The sequence below is a fragment of the Panthera leo genome, chromosome B2 (genome assembly GCF_018350215.1).
Source record: "Panthera leo isolate Ple1 chromosome B2, P.leo_Ple1_pat1.1, whole genome shotgun sequence".
Lineage (NCBI taxonomy): Eukaryota > Metazoa > Chordata > Mammalia > Carnivora > Felidae > Panthera > Panthera leo.
The window spans coordinates 148210179-148226227 of record NC_056683.1 but is presented as its reverse complement, the minus strand read 5'-3'; the positions used below and the strand labels follow the sequence as shown (position 1 = coordinate 148226227).

Here is a 16049-nt window from a genome sequence, read left to right as displayed (position 1 = left end):
CGGAGCTGCTGCTCCTCCTCGCCTCCCGGGCTCCCGTATTAGGAGGAATGTTATTGTTTAAAGAGACCTCATTGAACTATTTCCTGCTCATTGTCACCTTTCCTTCGCTCTCCTGGCGGAGGTTCTCACCGAAAGGTCATAAACCACCCGCTCCCCACGCCGCCGGGCGCTGCGGCCCCCCGGGGCCTGGCGGGGAGGCGCACCCCGAACCCTGCTCTCCGGGGCGCACCCTGGCCAGCCTCCTCCCGCGCCCACCTTCCGCGGAAGGAAAGATCAGACCACAGAAGCCACGCAAACCCCCAGGTCCCACTCAGTGCACGCGCAAACCCCGTCATCCAAGTCCCGCGTTTACGCAGCAGGCGGGAAAACTTCCTAAAGGGACCCGTTTGGTTGATTTCTGAGTATTTCCCTCTCTGGGCGCGGAGCCCACCGTCGGGCAGAGGCTCGGGCCGCCGAGGCGCGGGGACGGGGGCGCCGGGTGGGCCGATCCCCGGTCTCGGGCGCTAGCGGAGCGGAGGGACCCGGTCCCGCGGGGCGCACGACCGGGCGACGCGGCGCGGGGGCGCGCGCCCTTCTGCGGGGGCCGGGCTCCGGGCGCCGGCGGGGCGACCCCGGGCCGGCCCCCGCGCGACGGCAGCCCCTCGGGGACGCGCGGGCAGGGGCCCAGCCCCGGCGCCCGGCCCCGCGGCCCCCGCCCCGCCGCTTTGATGGAGGCGCAAACGCTTGGGGGAGGGCGGGGGCGGAGGGGCCGGGCCGGGGACGCGTCGGGCCGGGGCCCCGGCTGACAGGAAGCGGGCGCGGGAGCCCGGGGTGGGTCCCCCGGCGTCCCCAGCCCCCGCGCCGGGTCTGAAATGGCCGCGCGCGGCCAATGGGCAGTCGCCCCCGCACTTCAAAGGGCGCGCGGCCCAATCGGCCGCTCCCCTCGGCGGCCGCCGCGGCCCTATTTATGGGAGGGGACGCCGGTGCGGTCCCCGGAGACCTACTCGGGTCGTGCGTCGCGGGAGTTCAAGTGGAAGAGCCTTCCCCCCCACCCCTCTCCCCCGCCCCCTCCCCCCCCAGGTCGCGCTCCTCGCCCTCCGCCCGGGAGCCCGGCGCCGTCTCGGAAAAGCGGCCGCCGGCCGGGGTGAAGGTGGCTGTCGCGTCGCGAGTCGGGGCTTCGGGGGGCGGCGGGGAGGGGGCGGGCGGGAGGATGAGCTCGCCCGGCGCCGAGGGCGCGGGGAAGAGCCTGCAGTACCGAGTGGACCACCTGCTGAGCGCCGTGGAGAGCGAGCTGCAGGCGGGCAGCGAGAAGGGCGACCCCACGGAGCGCGAGCTGCGCGTGGGCCTGGAGGAGAGCGAGCTGTGGCTGCGCTTCAAGGAGCTCACCAACGAGATGATCGTGACCAAGAACGGCCGGTAGGCGCGCGCGGGGCGCCCGGGGGCCCGGAGAAGGCTTCCTGCCGGGGACGGGGTGGGGGTGGGGGGTCTTTCTTGCTCCCTTCCGCTCGCTCGGCCGCGGAGCCCGGTGTGCCCCCGCCGCCACTCTCCTGAGGTCTTCCCCGCGGAAGTTCGGGAGGCGTCCCGGGGACACGCGCTTGCCCCCGCGCGCGGAGAGCCCTCGGCCAGTGCTCCCCGACCCTGCCTCCGGAGGCCGTGAGAGTGCGTGGGGGACGCCTGGGGACCTAGGGGGGCTCTGGGAAGCGGGGGCGTGGGGGCTTCTCTCTGCCCCCACATGACAGCCGCCTCTGTCCCGGGTTGCGTGCCTTCCGTCCAAAAGCTCCTCTCTGGGGGTCCTCCTGCCGCACTCCTTCCTTTCCAGGAGGATGTTCCCGGTGCTGAAGGTGAACGTGTCCGGCCTGGACCCCAACGCCATGTACTCCTTCCTCCTGGACTTCGTGGCGGCCGACAACCACCGCTGGAAGTATGTGAACGGAGAGTGGGTCCCGGGCGGCAAGCCCGAGCCGCAGGCGCCCAGCTGCGTCTACATCCACCCGGACTCGCCCAACTTCGGGGCGCACTGGATGAAGGCGCCTGTATCCTTCAGCAAAGTCAAGCTCACCAACAAGCTCAACGGAGGGGGTCAGGTAGGTGTGATGGAGCCCGCGCCGGGCAGGGGGCCGCGGGGCCGCACCTTCCGCTGGCGGAGCCTTGGGAGGGGCTGTGCTTGCGCGCCAGGTGACCTCTGTCCGGGAGAAACTGCCACCGCCGGCCTCAATTAAGCCTTCCGTGTTGTTTATAGGAAAGCGATGAGGGCAACAGCAAGGCCTGCAGCGCGGGGCAGGGGGCAAAGCTTCCCCTTTGAAGACTCAGCCGGTCTGGGTCTCAGGCTGGGGGGAGCTTTTGCATTCAAGCCCTCCACCGCCCTAGGGGCAGAGAAAATACCAGCCTTGAGGGGCAGTGGGTCACTTTGGAGCTAAATATGGGCTGCCGTGTGGCCGCGTGCTCTGAACAAACTTGTAAATTTGGCATTTTCTGAGAGCCCAACCGGGAGACCCCAGGTTCAAGCGCCTCGCACACAAGCCCAGGCTTTTAAAGACGTCTACTTCCATCCTGGAAGCATTAACAGGTTACTCCACCGGGTCAAAGGAGTTCATGATGGGCATTCATTGCCTCTACTGGGGTGTAGCATCTCACATTCCTTTTTTTTGTTTAACACTAGTCGTGGGAAGCAGTGCCCGTGGGGAAACCCGCCCACTTACCAGCAAAGAGACACTTTGCTGTGAGCTACACGGCTCTGTGCACATCGCGTGTATTTTTCTCCTCAGCAGCAGGGCAAGGGACGTTTCCTTATCTGAAGGTCTGGTTTCTCTGCTTCCCCCAGATCATGCTGAACTCCTTGCATAAGTACGAGCCTCGGATCCACATAGTGAGAGTTGGGGGCGCCCAGCGCATGATCACCAGCCACTGCTTCCCGGAGACCCAGTTCATAGCGGTGACCGCTTATCAGAACGAGGAGGTGAGCGGCGGGGAGGCGTCTGGGTGGGCGACGTTCCCTCGGAGCTCACAAAGCATGCAGAGACTCTGCGTGTGGGGCACCGGGGCATTTTAGCCTGGTAAGTAAGGCCTCATCAGATAACCTGCCATGAGCGTAAAATCGGCCCGGAGGGGCGAAAAGTTTAGTCCCGGTCCTTGGCCAGGCCTTTTGCCCTTATTTCTCTGTTAACGCGTCTAAAACTAGAACCATCTACCAAATGAATCTCCGAACGAAAAGAACAAAACTTTTAGGCGAAGTGCCGTGCGAATTTCTTGAGAGCAAGATGAGGGAGGGAGGGAGGAAATCTTTGGAAAGCGTCCTGACCGGCAGCCCGGAGGGGCCAGAATCCGCAAGGTGCCCAACACTGGTCCCTGCCTGTAAATCTCAAAGTCTGAGCCCAGCGTGCAGACGTTTTGTGATGAGCTGGTTAGGTCGTCCGTGTTGGCCACCTGAGAGCCCTGGAAGGTCGCTCTTTCCTAAGCGGATCCGGGTTATGTTTTGAACCACGTTTGTTTGATTTCTGCGCGCAGAATGTTGTCAGCCGCGGGTTAAACTTCTTCCCGTGATTTCCGCTCAGAAAAGCAGCTTTTAACAACGTACTTTGTGAAATGTTCCCATTGCTCAGTCACCTCAGACCCAAACAGAAAAATCCACCAGGAGGGGGTCCGGTTCTGTCTGAATCTTTAAAGGGACGCACTGATGTTTCCCAGTTTCCTGGTACCAAACAATCCTCCGGCTGTGTACCAGTAACCGTGAATTCTTGTTTTTCAGATCACAGCTCTTAAAATTAAATACAATCCGTTTGCAAAAGCTTTCCTTGACGCAAAGGAAAGGTGAGAGGTTTCTAACTTCTACCCTGCGGGCCAAGAAATATGCAGAAAGAGGAAATATTTCTGCAAATGCTGTTTTCCGAAAGTTCTCCTTTTTGACAGTTCGATGCGTTGTTTTGACAGAAGCGATCACAAGGATATGACAGAGGAGCCTGGAGACAGCCAGCAGCCCGGGTACTCCCAATGTACGGTTTGTTGCACTCTGTCTCAGCGTCCCTTCCCTCGGGGACTAGGCAGCTGAGGGCCGGAAGCCGGAGGGGCGAACCGCGGCGCATTTGGGGGAGTTGACCGCCCTTCTGCCGTGCAGGGCACGTGGGCCCATGATGTTGAGGCTCCTTTACTACTGGTCTTCACCCTCGATCCAACTGGGAGGGCTGTGGGTGCCATTCAGCACCCTTGACCGAGAAGCCCAGGGCGAGTTTACCTGGGGTCTTTTGTCCGGCTCCGAGGCAGCTCGAGCCAGGGCTGGGTCGGATCGCTGAGATCTTGGTGGGTGGCTGGACCCTGCCGTGTTGGGCAAGTGGAGAAGCCAGCTCGTTAGATACGGTTTCTCTCTTTGTCAGCGATAGGAGACTGGAGGGTCGTGTTGGGAACGATGCTCATGAGCGGTGTGGTTTTTCCCTTGGCCCGTTTCGGTTCCAGGGGTGGCCGTCACCTGAGGCTGGTTTTAGAGGGAACGGCGGCTTGCAGGCTGGGAAGAGGGCTCCCAGTCCAGCTCCCTTTTCCAGTTGCACCAGCCAGAGCCCGGGGGTGCGGATCTAGAGAGCCATCAGGAGGCCAAGTTCTGTGTAGCTGTCCTCTCTATACAGGGAAGGGGCTTGGAATTTAAATAATGGACAGAAAAGTTCGCGTTTGCCGCCTCTTCCGGAGGCCGGATAGACCAGCATGGCACGTTTCCAGTCTATTTCTTCTTTAACCCTCTTCTCTGCTAATTTAACAAACAGCTCTTTTAGAAGAGCATTTAAATGTTGTCCCAGGAATTGTTTGTCGTTTGGAAATTAGAGCCAGAATAGTTGTCCCTGTAGAGGTTGCGTTTCTGAATTAAAAAAAAAAAAATGCCTTAAAAACCAGTGACTGGAGAAGAGATTGGAGGGTGAGAGGTGGGCCGGGTGTGGAGGGAGTGATTCTCTGATGCACGACGGGGAGAACCTTGAGCCTAAAGCAGAAGAAAAGCAGGAAGAAACTGGCTCTAGTGGGGACACAGCTCCTGGGGCGGGGGTGGGGCGGGGGGTGGCGGTAGGAGCAGGTGAAGGGAGGGGAGGGGGTGCCACGCGCGTGAGTCGCCCTGTGTGTCTTGAGCGTGTCTGGTTCTGAATTTCATCTGTTTCCGCCTTTTTTCATGCTCAGCAGTTAGGGCCTGGAAGCTGATGGGCCTCGGAAGGTTCTGGGGGGTCGAGGCAGAGGGGGTGAGGAAGCAGCAGGTGTTGGCCGAGGCTGGGGTTCCCCGGCCCTTCTCGGGTGCCCTGTGGCTGTGGAAACCCTCGTCCGCCTATGGCCTCTCGCGTGGAGCTGAAGCCCAGATGCCTCGGGACTTGATCTGGGGACTTGGTGTTAGACGCTATGAGTCTTCTCTTCGTCGGGGACCCCTCAGGAAGACACCCCCGGTTTTCTGGTCTCAGCTCTCCTGTCCTTTAAATAAGGGAGGTATGCAAATGCCAGTTACTCAGCACTCTTTTCTCACAGCAGGGGGGTGGCTCATCCCTGGAACCAGCACCCTGTGCCCGCCCGCCGCCCCCCACCCACAGTTCGGAGGGCCCCTCTCACTTCCCTCCACTCACGGCTGTGAAAGGTACCCCGCCCTGAGGAACCACCGTCCGTCCCCCTACCCCAGCCCTTACGCACATCGGAATAATTCTCCAAGTAAGTTCTAAGTCGCAGTAGACCCGGGCTTTGGGGGTGGATGGGAGACCACGTGTGGAAAGGCCTCTATCGGTAGGATGGGTTCTGGAGACCAGGATTGGAAGAATGTCCTCTGGAGCGGACCCAAGCCAGCCCCTTAGTGGCTCAAGACGGACCTTCGTTTCGCATCCCGCCCACCGCTGGCTTCGCACTGAAGGTGTGAGGTCCGGCCCAGGGGGCTTGCGGTGCTGAAATGCATCTGTTTTTCCTGAGCTGCGGGTCTGTCTCCGGGGGCCCAGGTTTGGATAGTTTATGGACCCCTCTAAAGTGATGATGCTGGGTCAGATGGGCGTGAGAATTACTGGCTGAACCAGACCCACGCGTGATTTTCCAGTGTCTCTCCAAGTGTGGTGCCTGGGCCAGCGGCGCGGGCATCACCTGGAAACTACCCCACACCTACTGAATCCGCAGTCTTCTGGCTGATCCTGACGAGCGCTTAAGGACTGTGAGCACAGGGCTGGACCCCTGACATCCCTTCCCTAACTTCCTCTAACACCATGCACGGCTAGACTTGATATTGTCTGGCTCTAAAAAGAGGAACATAGTTAATGAACACCATAAAACAATTAAGCAATTAAAGCTGATTTGAAATGAAAGGAGCTTATTTGGGAAAGAAATAGTCACTGGGACTTGTTCAACCAGCGGCTGGACCCTGAGGTTAGAAGATCGTATTTTAGTTTTGTCTGAAGCAAGTGTTTCTAAAGTCCTTTCAAATCTTAAGAAATAACGTTTTCGGAAAAGACAGGCTGAAGTTACATTTATTATTTTTTTTAACGTTTATTATTGAAAGACAGAGAGAGACAGAGCGGGAGCCGGGGGAGGGGCAGAGAGAGAGAGGGAGACACAGAATCCGAAGCAGGCTCCAGGCTCCGAGCTGTCAGCCCAAAGCCCGACGCGGGGCTCGAACCCACGAACCGCGAGATCGTGACCTGAGCCAAAGTCCGATGCCCCTGTTTATTTTTATTTTTAAAGATAATTAATCCCTAGGGTGCCTGGGTGGCTCAGTCGGTTGAGCGTCTGACTTCGGCTCAGGCCATGATCTCGCGGTCTGTGGGTTCGAGCCCCGTGTCGGGCTCCGTGCTGACAGCTCAGCGCCTGGAGCCTGCTTCCGATTCTGTGTCTCCTTCTCTTTCTGCCCCTCTGTCGCTCACGCTCTGTCTCTCTCTGTCTCCCAAAAATAAATAAACGTTAACAAAATTTAAAGATAATTAACCCCCCATCCAGTGGTTGTAGGATTCCGTTTCTACGGGGCATCTGCTGATCTAAAGATAAAGAAAAGGCTTGGGTTGACTTGGATGCATTTTCCAAAACAGACGTACGGCCATAAATATTTGCCTTTGATGACCAATGAAACAGGCCAATGGCGTCCATAACGATGGCTTGTCACCTCCCACAGCCTATTCTGACAATCCGTCTGCATGCTTATCCATGCTCCAGTCCCACGACGGCTGGCCCAGCCTGGGAACGCCTGCCCATACCAGCATGCTCCCTGTGGGCCACAGCGCCGGCCCGCCGGCTGGCTCCAGGTAATGTATGTCCGGACATGATGCAGAGCGTCCTGGGACCCCGAATGTGACGTCCTGCCGTTTCCATCCTTGGTCTTTATTCTGCCCTTCACCTGGGGGCGGCTGGGCAGTTATTTGTAGCCGTACCGCTAACCCGGGGATCCCAGGTTGCATGACCGCGGTGCGGCGTGGATAGAGATATAACAGGGAAGCCAGGGCCCCCATCCTGGCTCTGGCACTTACTAGTTCCTGCGAAGGACAAGTCTCTTAAACTCTCGGAGCCTCGTTTCTACAAGAATGCCAAATGACCCCATCTCTTTGTCTTTACAGAGTTGGGGTCAGCAGGTGTAATCTGAAGAAATGTTTCTAGCGCCTTTTTTTGAGAAGAGCTATTAAATTAAGGGAAAAGGTGTAGTTGGCTTTCCTGTGGATATAGGACCAAAGTCCTTAACGTGGTTGCTTGTAACTAGTAAAGAACAATGGATGCTTTATTATTAACTTGAAAATAATGTAGGGGGAGATGGGCTTAAAAAATCAAGCCGATTGGTGAACATACGGAGGGTTTTCATAGGGTTATTATAAAAAACTAAGACAAAGTTGAAAGTCAACTCTCATTTTCTACGGAGGAAACAGGCTCAGGGATATTAAATGATTTGGCAAGTTGGTGGCTCACAGTAGAATGAGTCTGTAGACAAGTTATCTCAACTTCGAAAGCAGTGCCGTTTATTCTATTTAGCATATCATACTATGCCTCAGATCTTAATTCTTTTGTCTAGGAAAGAATTCTTTGATAATAAGAATCTAAGTGTCTGCCTGTAAAAAATAAAGCAAACAGCGCTTCAGGTGCATGAAGCAGCCAACTTTTCAAGGGCGGGACGGTCGCTTAGAAACCAGCACAGAAATGGAATCACCTGCAGGTTACAGACCCCTGGCAGGGGGGGCACCCCACAGCACCGTCCGGACTGGGCATCTCAGAGCCATGTGTTCTGTCTATAAACAGGGGGCGGTAGACTACTTCCTTCAACTCAGGGTTGTTTTCAAGTTCAAATACAGCTGAAATACAGCACATGGTTCAGTAAGCATTATAGCACCACGTAGAATAAGGTCGCCTTCATTTATAGGAAGACGTTTTCTCCAAACGATTTTAGCAGGTTTGCAACCTGCTGACGTCTACGTTCCCAGACCGAAGGGTCTAATACCGATGTCCAACCCCTCCTTCCACGGATTGGGACACAGGCTCGAAACTGGTTGCAGGCCAGTGTTCCCTGACGCAGCTAGGGAAGGGCGGGGCTCCGGGTCTGACTCTCAGACCCGTTCTTGCTGCACTGCGCCCCGGTGGCGGGCATTGCTGCCCAGGACAAGGTGCAGGGGACGGTGTCTGTTTTGGAGTCACCGTCAGAAGCACCTTCCAAACCATCATGCTTCAGGAGGGTGTTGTCTGCCTCTCGAGGGTCGGTGCAGTGGGGTGTGCACCTGAGGGTCGCCTCAGGGTGTGGTTGACTAACAGAGCGGGTGACCTGCTTGGAAGACGCCGTCCGCGCCCTGGTCAGCACTCGGGTCGTTGGCCGTCGCTGTCCCTCCCGCAGCCGGTCTGGGGCCCCGCTCCAGGTCTCCGCCTGACTGTCTCCACGTTTGCATTTCAGCCAGTACCCGAGCCTGTGGTCCGTGAGCAACGGCTCCATCACGCCCGGCGCCCAGACCGCGGGGATGTCCAACGGGCTGGGCGCCCAGTTCTTCCGGGGACCCTCCGCACACGTGGCGCCTCTCGCCCACCCGGTCCCGGCCTCCCCCTCCTCGGGATCCCCGCTGTACGAAGGGGCCCCCGCGGCCACAGACATCCCTGACAGCCAGTACGACGCCTCGGCCCAAGCCCGCCTCATAGCCTCGTGGACGCCCGTGTCGCCACCTTCCATGTGAATCGAGGCCTGTGTCGTAAACGACGCGGGACTTCGCTGTGGCGGCCGCAAGTGCGGGTCCGATTCACCTCCCGGGTACCGAGGTGGCCGCTCCTGGGTTGAGGGAAGGAAACAGGCCCCGTCACCCTCCCTTTACACTTAGGAGGAGGGACACGTGTCCCGCCGTCCCTCAGGAGTGCCGTGCCCGCCGCGCACCCGCAGCGAACTCTGCACGGAAGCAGCGCGGCGGCCCGAATTTACCGTGATTCGCGATAAACGCCATTTGCTGGGGTCAGACACGTGGCGTTTCTCATACGGCACGTGCAGCCTCGGCCCGCCAGCAGTTGTAAACCCCACCGGTCCTACTCGTGCAAGACAGATGCACACTCAGTTCTCTTCCTTGTGGCTTTGGAGGACTTCCCAGACCCTCTGTGGCGGCGGTCACAGGTGGGCCTGTGCCGGGAAGGACAGGATAATGTCACAGCCGAGGACAGCAGGTTGTAGTTGAAATGCAGACTTGCCCGCTCTGCCCACTAGAACGTGTCCATTTTGAGCATCGGTAGTTAATCTCTTGTGTTGTTAAACCTACGATCGTTTATATTTGTCTTTTAAGTAGCCAAAGACAATCAGCAGGAGGCCTTTTTCTGCAAAATAAAAGCAATATCCAAGTTTGGTTGGTCTAGTTTTTATTCAGACTCCTCATTTTGGGGGGCGAGAGTCTGTGACGGCTGGTGGCAAAGACCTTGTCCCAAAGGAGCATTGTAATCTGTTGTGAACCTTAATGCTTCGTCTAACGAGCTGCAGAACTGCGTGTGAACTACAAATGCAGAAGGTGATAATTGACTTTCAAGAGAGTCAACACCGAGTCGTGGGGGTTGTGGGGGATGGCATCGTGGGCGATGGCCAGCGCTAACATGAACTGACACAAAGCGACAGTTGATATGTGGGAACAATAGGGCATTTGTAAATATCTTCCCTGCTGGCGTTCTGAGCAGGGAACCAGACGGCTCGATCGGGGCAGTCTTTCCATCTAGTGGCTGAACGCTTAGTTGGATGCTGCGTACTTGAACCTCCTATTCAGAATTGCCAAGAGCTACAGATAGCCAGTCTGTTGGAGCTCGGCCAGTAAGGTGACACTATGGACACACGTGGTGTCGTGGACGTTAAGGGTGAAGAGAAACGAGGCAGAGGGGCTTCGAAACTTCCCGAGGGAGTGGGAGAAGTGTTTTTACAAGTCAGCACTTCTAACTTTTTAGTGCCCTTGGAGAACTCCTTAGGTATCATGGCCAGGGGCCCAGCCCAATGCTGGGGCTTCCTTCGGCTTCACTGCTCTTTCTAGGACCCGCGGTGATCCATTTGTCGTACTGAGGGCGAACCCAGAACTCAGAGCAAAGGGCTGAGTGTGCAGTGCCCTTGTGCCTGCTTTCCAAGCGGGACACGGCTCTCGTCCACTCTTTGCCCCTAGTTTTCCTCGATTTCGTAACCGCTGCTCACGTGCAGACCTATCCCACATCAGAAGGTTTATTGACAAGGGTGTTACGAGCATAATTTTTGAATAAGCCACTGCGCGAGTAGAAGTGGGAAATGAAACGGGCCGTAGTCCGCACTGTGGCTCCTGACCAGCACAGGCGGGGTCTGCTGGAGAAGCGCTGGGCTTTGGAGGGACGGACGGTCCCCTGGGATCCCGAAAACTTGGACTCCCCTGCAGCTGGCTGCTCTGTGAAGGCTGGCATCAGGGTCTTGTCCCCCAGGACTGACCGGAGGGAGCAAGAGGAGCCTGGGTGGAGGGTTCTTGTCTTGAGGACACGTTCCTGGAGGTCGCGGCCAGGGAACACGGCCCTGCCCCGTGCTGGGGACTGCAGGGAGACTGAGTCACACGGCCCTTTCTCCAGGGGCCTTCCACTCTGGCCAGGGAGACTGATTTTACATGTAGAAGAGGGACACGGGAGTTTCTAAAGGTGACCCCTGGGTTCAAATTCAGGGAATTAATATTGAAGTAACCAAACAGTGATTTCCTGCTTATGCGGTGGGGCGGCGACAGCCATGTGGGGCAAAGAGCCCACAGTTTGGTGCAGAAGACCTGGATTTGAGTGCCCGTTGGCCTCACTTGCTGTGGGACCCCAGGAGAGTGAGTTACGCACTCCGGAAATTCAAGTTCCTTATCTGTAAAGACGGAGGAAGAACATGCTTGTCTGCTGGGGCTGTTGTGAGAAATGAAAGAGAGAAAGGTGTTGGAAAGTGGGTAGAAACAGTGATTTGTGCTACAGCATTGTAGATAAAATTCTAAGCCAATAAAACAAATAGTTGCCCAGCTCTACTTATGGAATCCTTAGAATAAGGTATGGCTGCATGTACGAAACATCTAGTCAAGATCCTAGGCCATCTGTCCTGATTTGGACTGCAAATTTCTTTCTTATCTGGAGGGACATTCCTAGGAATTATTTCTCTACCAAGATTAAGGCAGGCTCTCAATTATTCACAAACAAAAAAAGATATACAGCCCAATATTTGAAAAGAAATTGTATAATCTGCATCCCTTGTCTGTGGCTTATGGGGGGACTGACCCCTGTGTGAATATAAGGTGAAAGTAGTCTTTAGAAACTGTTCTCTACAACTTTTAATGTATGTGGCTGGATTGTTTTATTAGATCTTTTTTTCTTTTGGGGGGAAGGTGGTGGTGATAGGGTTATGTGTTCTAAAAAGAAAAATACTTTTTGGGGCACCTGGGTGGCTCAGTTGGTTGAGCATCCGACTTCAGCTCAGGTCACGATCTCACAGTTCATGGGTTCGAGCCCCATGTCGGGCTCTGTGCTGACAGCTCGGAGCCTGGAGCCTGCTTCGGATTCTGTGTCTCCCTCTCTCTCTCTGCCCCTCCCCACTCACCCTCTCAAAAATAAATAAACGTTAAAAAAAAAAAAAGATCTGTTTTATCCAGAACTTGGAACTTTTCAGGGCAGCACTTTGTCCCATTGGCTACCTTCTGGGTCAGTTGAAAATGCTGTGAAATTCATTCAACGGAAGAAAGACAACCCAAAAGACACCAGGAACTTTCACCACCAGTGCACAAGAGGAAACAGGACTGCGGAGGAAGAAAAGAGGCCACCAGGCAGTGTAGAGGCAGAAGCGATCGGACTGTTCGAAGAGGCTCTCCGATTGTTGGCAGGGGCGCTGCATTCGGGTCCACGTGGTAATAGAGACAAGAGACGACAGAGGACAGCCATCGAGTTGGAGAGGACTTGATGGCAAATGTTAGAATATTAAAAAAGAACATGAGAGAAACCACAACATCTCTATGAGAAATCCAGGATCGGAACCCGACTTTCTGATGGAGTGGTTTGGCTCATCTCTGGAAAGACAAAGCAGAGGGCTTAGTGGAACCCACATGTAGCTCGAAAAAGGTGGTTGCCTTTGAAGGTAAGAGTCAACCGCTCATCAGAAAGGACGTGAAGCTGGAAAGCCAGAAATCTTCAGAAGTGCTAGAAGGGTCTAGAAAGAAGTCTTTAGAACGGAAGAAGAAAAATAATGAGGTTTTGGGATGAGCACTGGGTGTTGTATGGAAACCAATTTGACAATAAATTTCATATATTAAAAAAAAAATAATGAGGAAAAGGGAGGTCAAATACGAACCCCCTTGGGGTCGGGAGAATAAGACTCCAAAGGGCACAGAGAATATATGAGAATATGTATCAGAAGATCGGAAGGATGTATCAGACCACACGGAGCACAGAGCTGTTGCTGCTAAGAACGGAAGACTGACAGAGCTGCCTTCAGAGCTCTGGGGACAGATGGACAATATTGGACAGCTCAGGACGACTCGGAAGACACTTTCCCTTCCATTGGGGATGAAAATGAACTGCGCTCCACTCGACTTCTCCAGGTGGGAGCGCAGTTGCGAAAACAAGCAGTGGAATGTATCAGGTGACCCTGAGTTGGCCGGTCACTAGAGCGAGAGGGTCAACATTGGAGAGGAAAAACTGACAAGCATTTTCTGGGCAAAACTCTGCGCGCGACAGAAGGTAAGAGAATCTGAAGCCAAACCTGAGTGGGGGAAAGGTTTCGGTTCCGGGAGAGTGACGTGAAACTCACCGTGTTCAGGTGGAAAACGCGTGGAAATGCCTGCACCTGCAAGTTGAAGGCACCATGTTGTCTCTTTCTTCTACGCCCGGAAGTGCCCCCCGTGGCGTCATCAGCGAGGCCTCCTCTGGGCCCAGGGCCAGCTCCTCAGCTAGGAGGGGCCAAAAGGCTGAATTGGCCGCACTCGTGTGCCAGCCGGTGTTTTCTTTCCCCTTTATTTTTATTATTATTTTTTATTTTAAGTAAACTCTACACCCCACGTGGGGCTCGAACTCATGACCCCAAGATCAAGAATCACACGATCCATCTGAGGCAGCCTGGTGCCCCTCTCTCTCGTTAAACAGGCAGTAACTCTGGGGTTTTCTCCTCTTGGCCTTCATTTGCATAGGTTTGGGGTTATGGAGGGCCCCAGGTCTTAAGAGTGGATAACTTTTGGACCGAAAAGAGCGGACCGATCTGCTTAGGGCCTTATTTCAGATAAGACTTTATTCTGATATCTCTTGTCTCTTTCTCAGAAAGAATCCATCCCTAACGAATGAGAAGATCGTTTTGACGGATACCCTCTCTTACCTTGTTCTAGGAACAAAGCCTAGGCTTGCACGTGAGTAAGGATAGTGACCCCTGATCCCAGCGTGTCACGTTTGACACCTGTGTAAACATCCGCCTCCTATCAAGCCTCTATGTATGTGCTCAAGGACTGTGTGGCTGGAATATTCCATTTAGACAAAGAATTCCATGTGCTTCCAAGTCCCTGCTGAGTTTCACGTTGGTTACGAAATTCTCCAATTCTCTTTTTTTGGTTGATTTATTTATTTTGAGAGAGAGAGAGAGAGCGCGCGAGAGAGATGGCCTGTGCGAGTGAGGGTGAGGGGGGTGCCGAGAGAGGGGGAGAGAGAGAGAGAGAGAGAGAGTGAGAGAGAGAGAACCCCAAGCAGGTTCCGTGCTGTCAGCACGGAGTCCAACTTGGGCCTCAATCTCATGAACTGTGAGATCACGACCTGTGCCGAAACCAAGATTCGGACGCTTAATCACCTGAGCCACCCAGGCGCCCCAGGAAGTCTGCAGTTCTCAAGCTTTATCAGGTTTTGATGTGACAATGCTGTGTAACAACCTCAAAATCTCAGGTGCTCGCAAAACCAGACCCTTATCTGGGTTTAGCCCAGCCCTGCCTGGAAGAGAGCCACAGACCCCGATCTTATTTGTCAGGGTCCGCAGATTGGGGTCTGTGGCTCCCTTCCAGGCAGGGCTGGTCTAAGTATGGTCCATGGGTTTTTTTTTCCTCAGGGACCAGGCTCAAGGGACACACCATCTGGGGATGCGGTTCTCACAGTGGAGGTTGGAAGTGACAGGAGATCCAACGGAAACTTCCACGCTTCTTAAACCTTTTACTCATAGCCCGCAAGCTTTACCTTTCACTCATATTATGTGAGTCCAATCAAGTCACACGGCTAAGCCCTACATCAGTGGGACGGGGAACCATAACTCCCCACCCAGGGCATTCGGCGGGAGATGAGACCCAAGAGTCAGGAGACAGTAATTCAACTTATCGTCAACTCTCTGTCCATTTCTGAGTCAAATAATTCGGGGTGAGTCCAAAAATATACATATTTTTCTCATTACAAATGAATACCGCTTTTTAACTAATAGCTTCTTATGCCTTTTATGTGTTTAATTTAGACATACTGGGTTCAGTTCTAATGAAGGCACCTCACGTGTTTGGTAAATGATCCCAAATGGCATTACAAGGTACTATTGAAAACACCCTTAAACAGGAAAAACATATCCCCCCTTTTATCCTGTTCTTCTTTTTTAACCTATGATTACTGTTGGGCGTCGATTTATAGAGAACCTGTGTTAATAAATAAACATTATCTGGGGGCGCCTGGGTGGCCCGGTCGGTGAAGCGTCCGACTTTGGCTTCTAAGCGAGGTGAGCTGTCTCACCAGGTCAATGGCGGTAAAAAGCCTGATGGTGTGAGAACCAGTGGTGAGCATTCCCCGCAGAGTGGTTTCCCCTGGTGAGACTTTGAGTGGAGGTGTTTTTCCAGCTCCTCCCTTCCACGTACACTCTCTCCTAGAAGTGACCTGCTTGCAGAGGTTCTGGAAGGTGGAGGTTCCCCTTCCCAACCCCACTATGGCCCTTCTTTCACTTAAAAGGAAAGGTTTACTGCCGACGCACCCGGGATCTTCATTGACTCAGGTGTAAAAGCTTCCAGACATCAAACGAAGAGACCATTGTTCAGTCCCAGGGCATCGTAAAGGTCCCAGACGCACCCCCCCCCCAATAAATCCCAGGGAGAATCCTCTCGGTAGAAGACGCTCGCCTCCCGGCACCCAAATGGACACCACCGCTTTGGTTCCCGCACCCACAGAAGCCAGCTGGCCGACCCGACTCCCAGCTTTACATTCCTGGGACTTGGCAACAGCTGCCATGTTGGGTGCTTATGACGCGCCTGTTACTATTCTAAGCATCGCATGTGTCAACTCAACCTCCTAAGAAACGATCCCCTTTTTGTAGAAAAGAAGGTAGAGGTGTGAACGGGCAGGAAAGGGAGAGACGCGTGGACCCCCCCCCCCCGCAAGCCTCCACAGCTGTGACCGTCCTGCCCCCTTCTGTCGGTCCGTATATACTGAATACGCGTGTGTGCTAACACACAGCGTCGGGTGGAGAAGGAACGCAGTGGATGAAACCCCGTCACTTCGTCTAAAACAAGAGAAAAAGTTCTTAAAGGAAGACACATGTGAATCGTGCTAAGTACGTGGGAGAAAATAAGCCGTGTCTTAGGAGGAAGGGCGACCTGGGCTGGGAGCCCTTAAGGGAAGGTAAGAAGAGCGCTTCTCCAGGGAGGTGACTGAAGCCAAGCCTGAGGTCACACAGACCTGTGGGCAGGGGC

At 54.9% G+C, this 16049-nt stretch overlaps 1 protein-coding gene across 2 annotated transcripts; it reads left to right on the top strand.

Annotated features, from left to right (window-relative positions):
- The first annotated feature begins 1189 nt into the window (after positions 1–1189).
- TBXT (T-box transcription factor T) lies at positions 1190–9755 on the top strand. Of its 2 annotated transcripts, none has more exons than XM_042937440.1 (8): positions 1190–1395; positions 1799–2063; positions 2801–2935; positions 3725–3786; positions 3907–3968; positions 5470–5643; positions 7079–7208; positions 8831–9755. In XM_042937440.1, exons 1-8 carry the CDS (start codon positions 1190–1192, stop codon positions 9102–9104), a joined length of 1308 nt encoding a protein of 435 aa, XP_042793374.1. In that variant the 3' UTR covers positions 9105–9755. The 2 variants fall into 2 exon arrangements, with proteins under 2 accessions (XP_042793374.1, XP_042793373.1); XM_042937439.1 differs by having other exon boundaries at positions 5467–5643.
- Positions 9756–16049: the final 6294 nt, after the last annotated feature.

Coding starts and splice junctions, on each gene's coding strand:
- TBXT (XM_042937439.1), top strand. CDS start 1,190: ATGAGCTCGCCCGGCGCCGAGGGCGCGGGGAAGAGCCTGCAGTACCGA. Junction 2,064..2,800: donor AGCTCAACGGAGGGGGTCAG/GTAGGTGTGATG, acceptor TGCTTCCCCCAG/ATCATGCTGAACTCCTTGCA. Junction 3,787..3,906: donor TTCCTTGACGCAAAGGAAAG/GTGAGAGGTTTC, acceptor TTGTTTTGACAG/AAGCGATCACAAGGATATGA.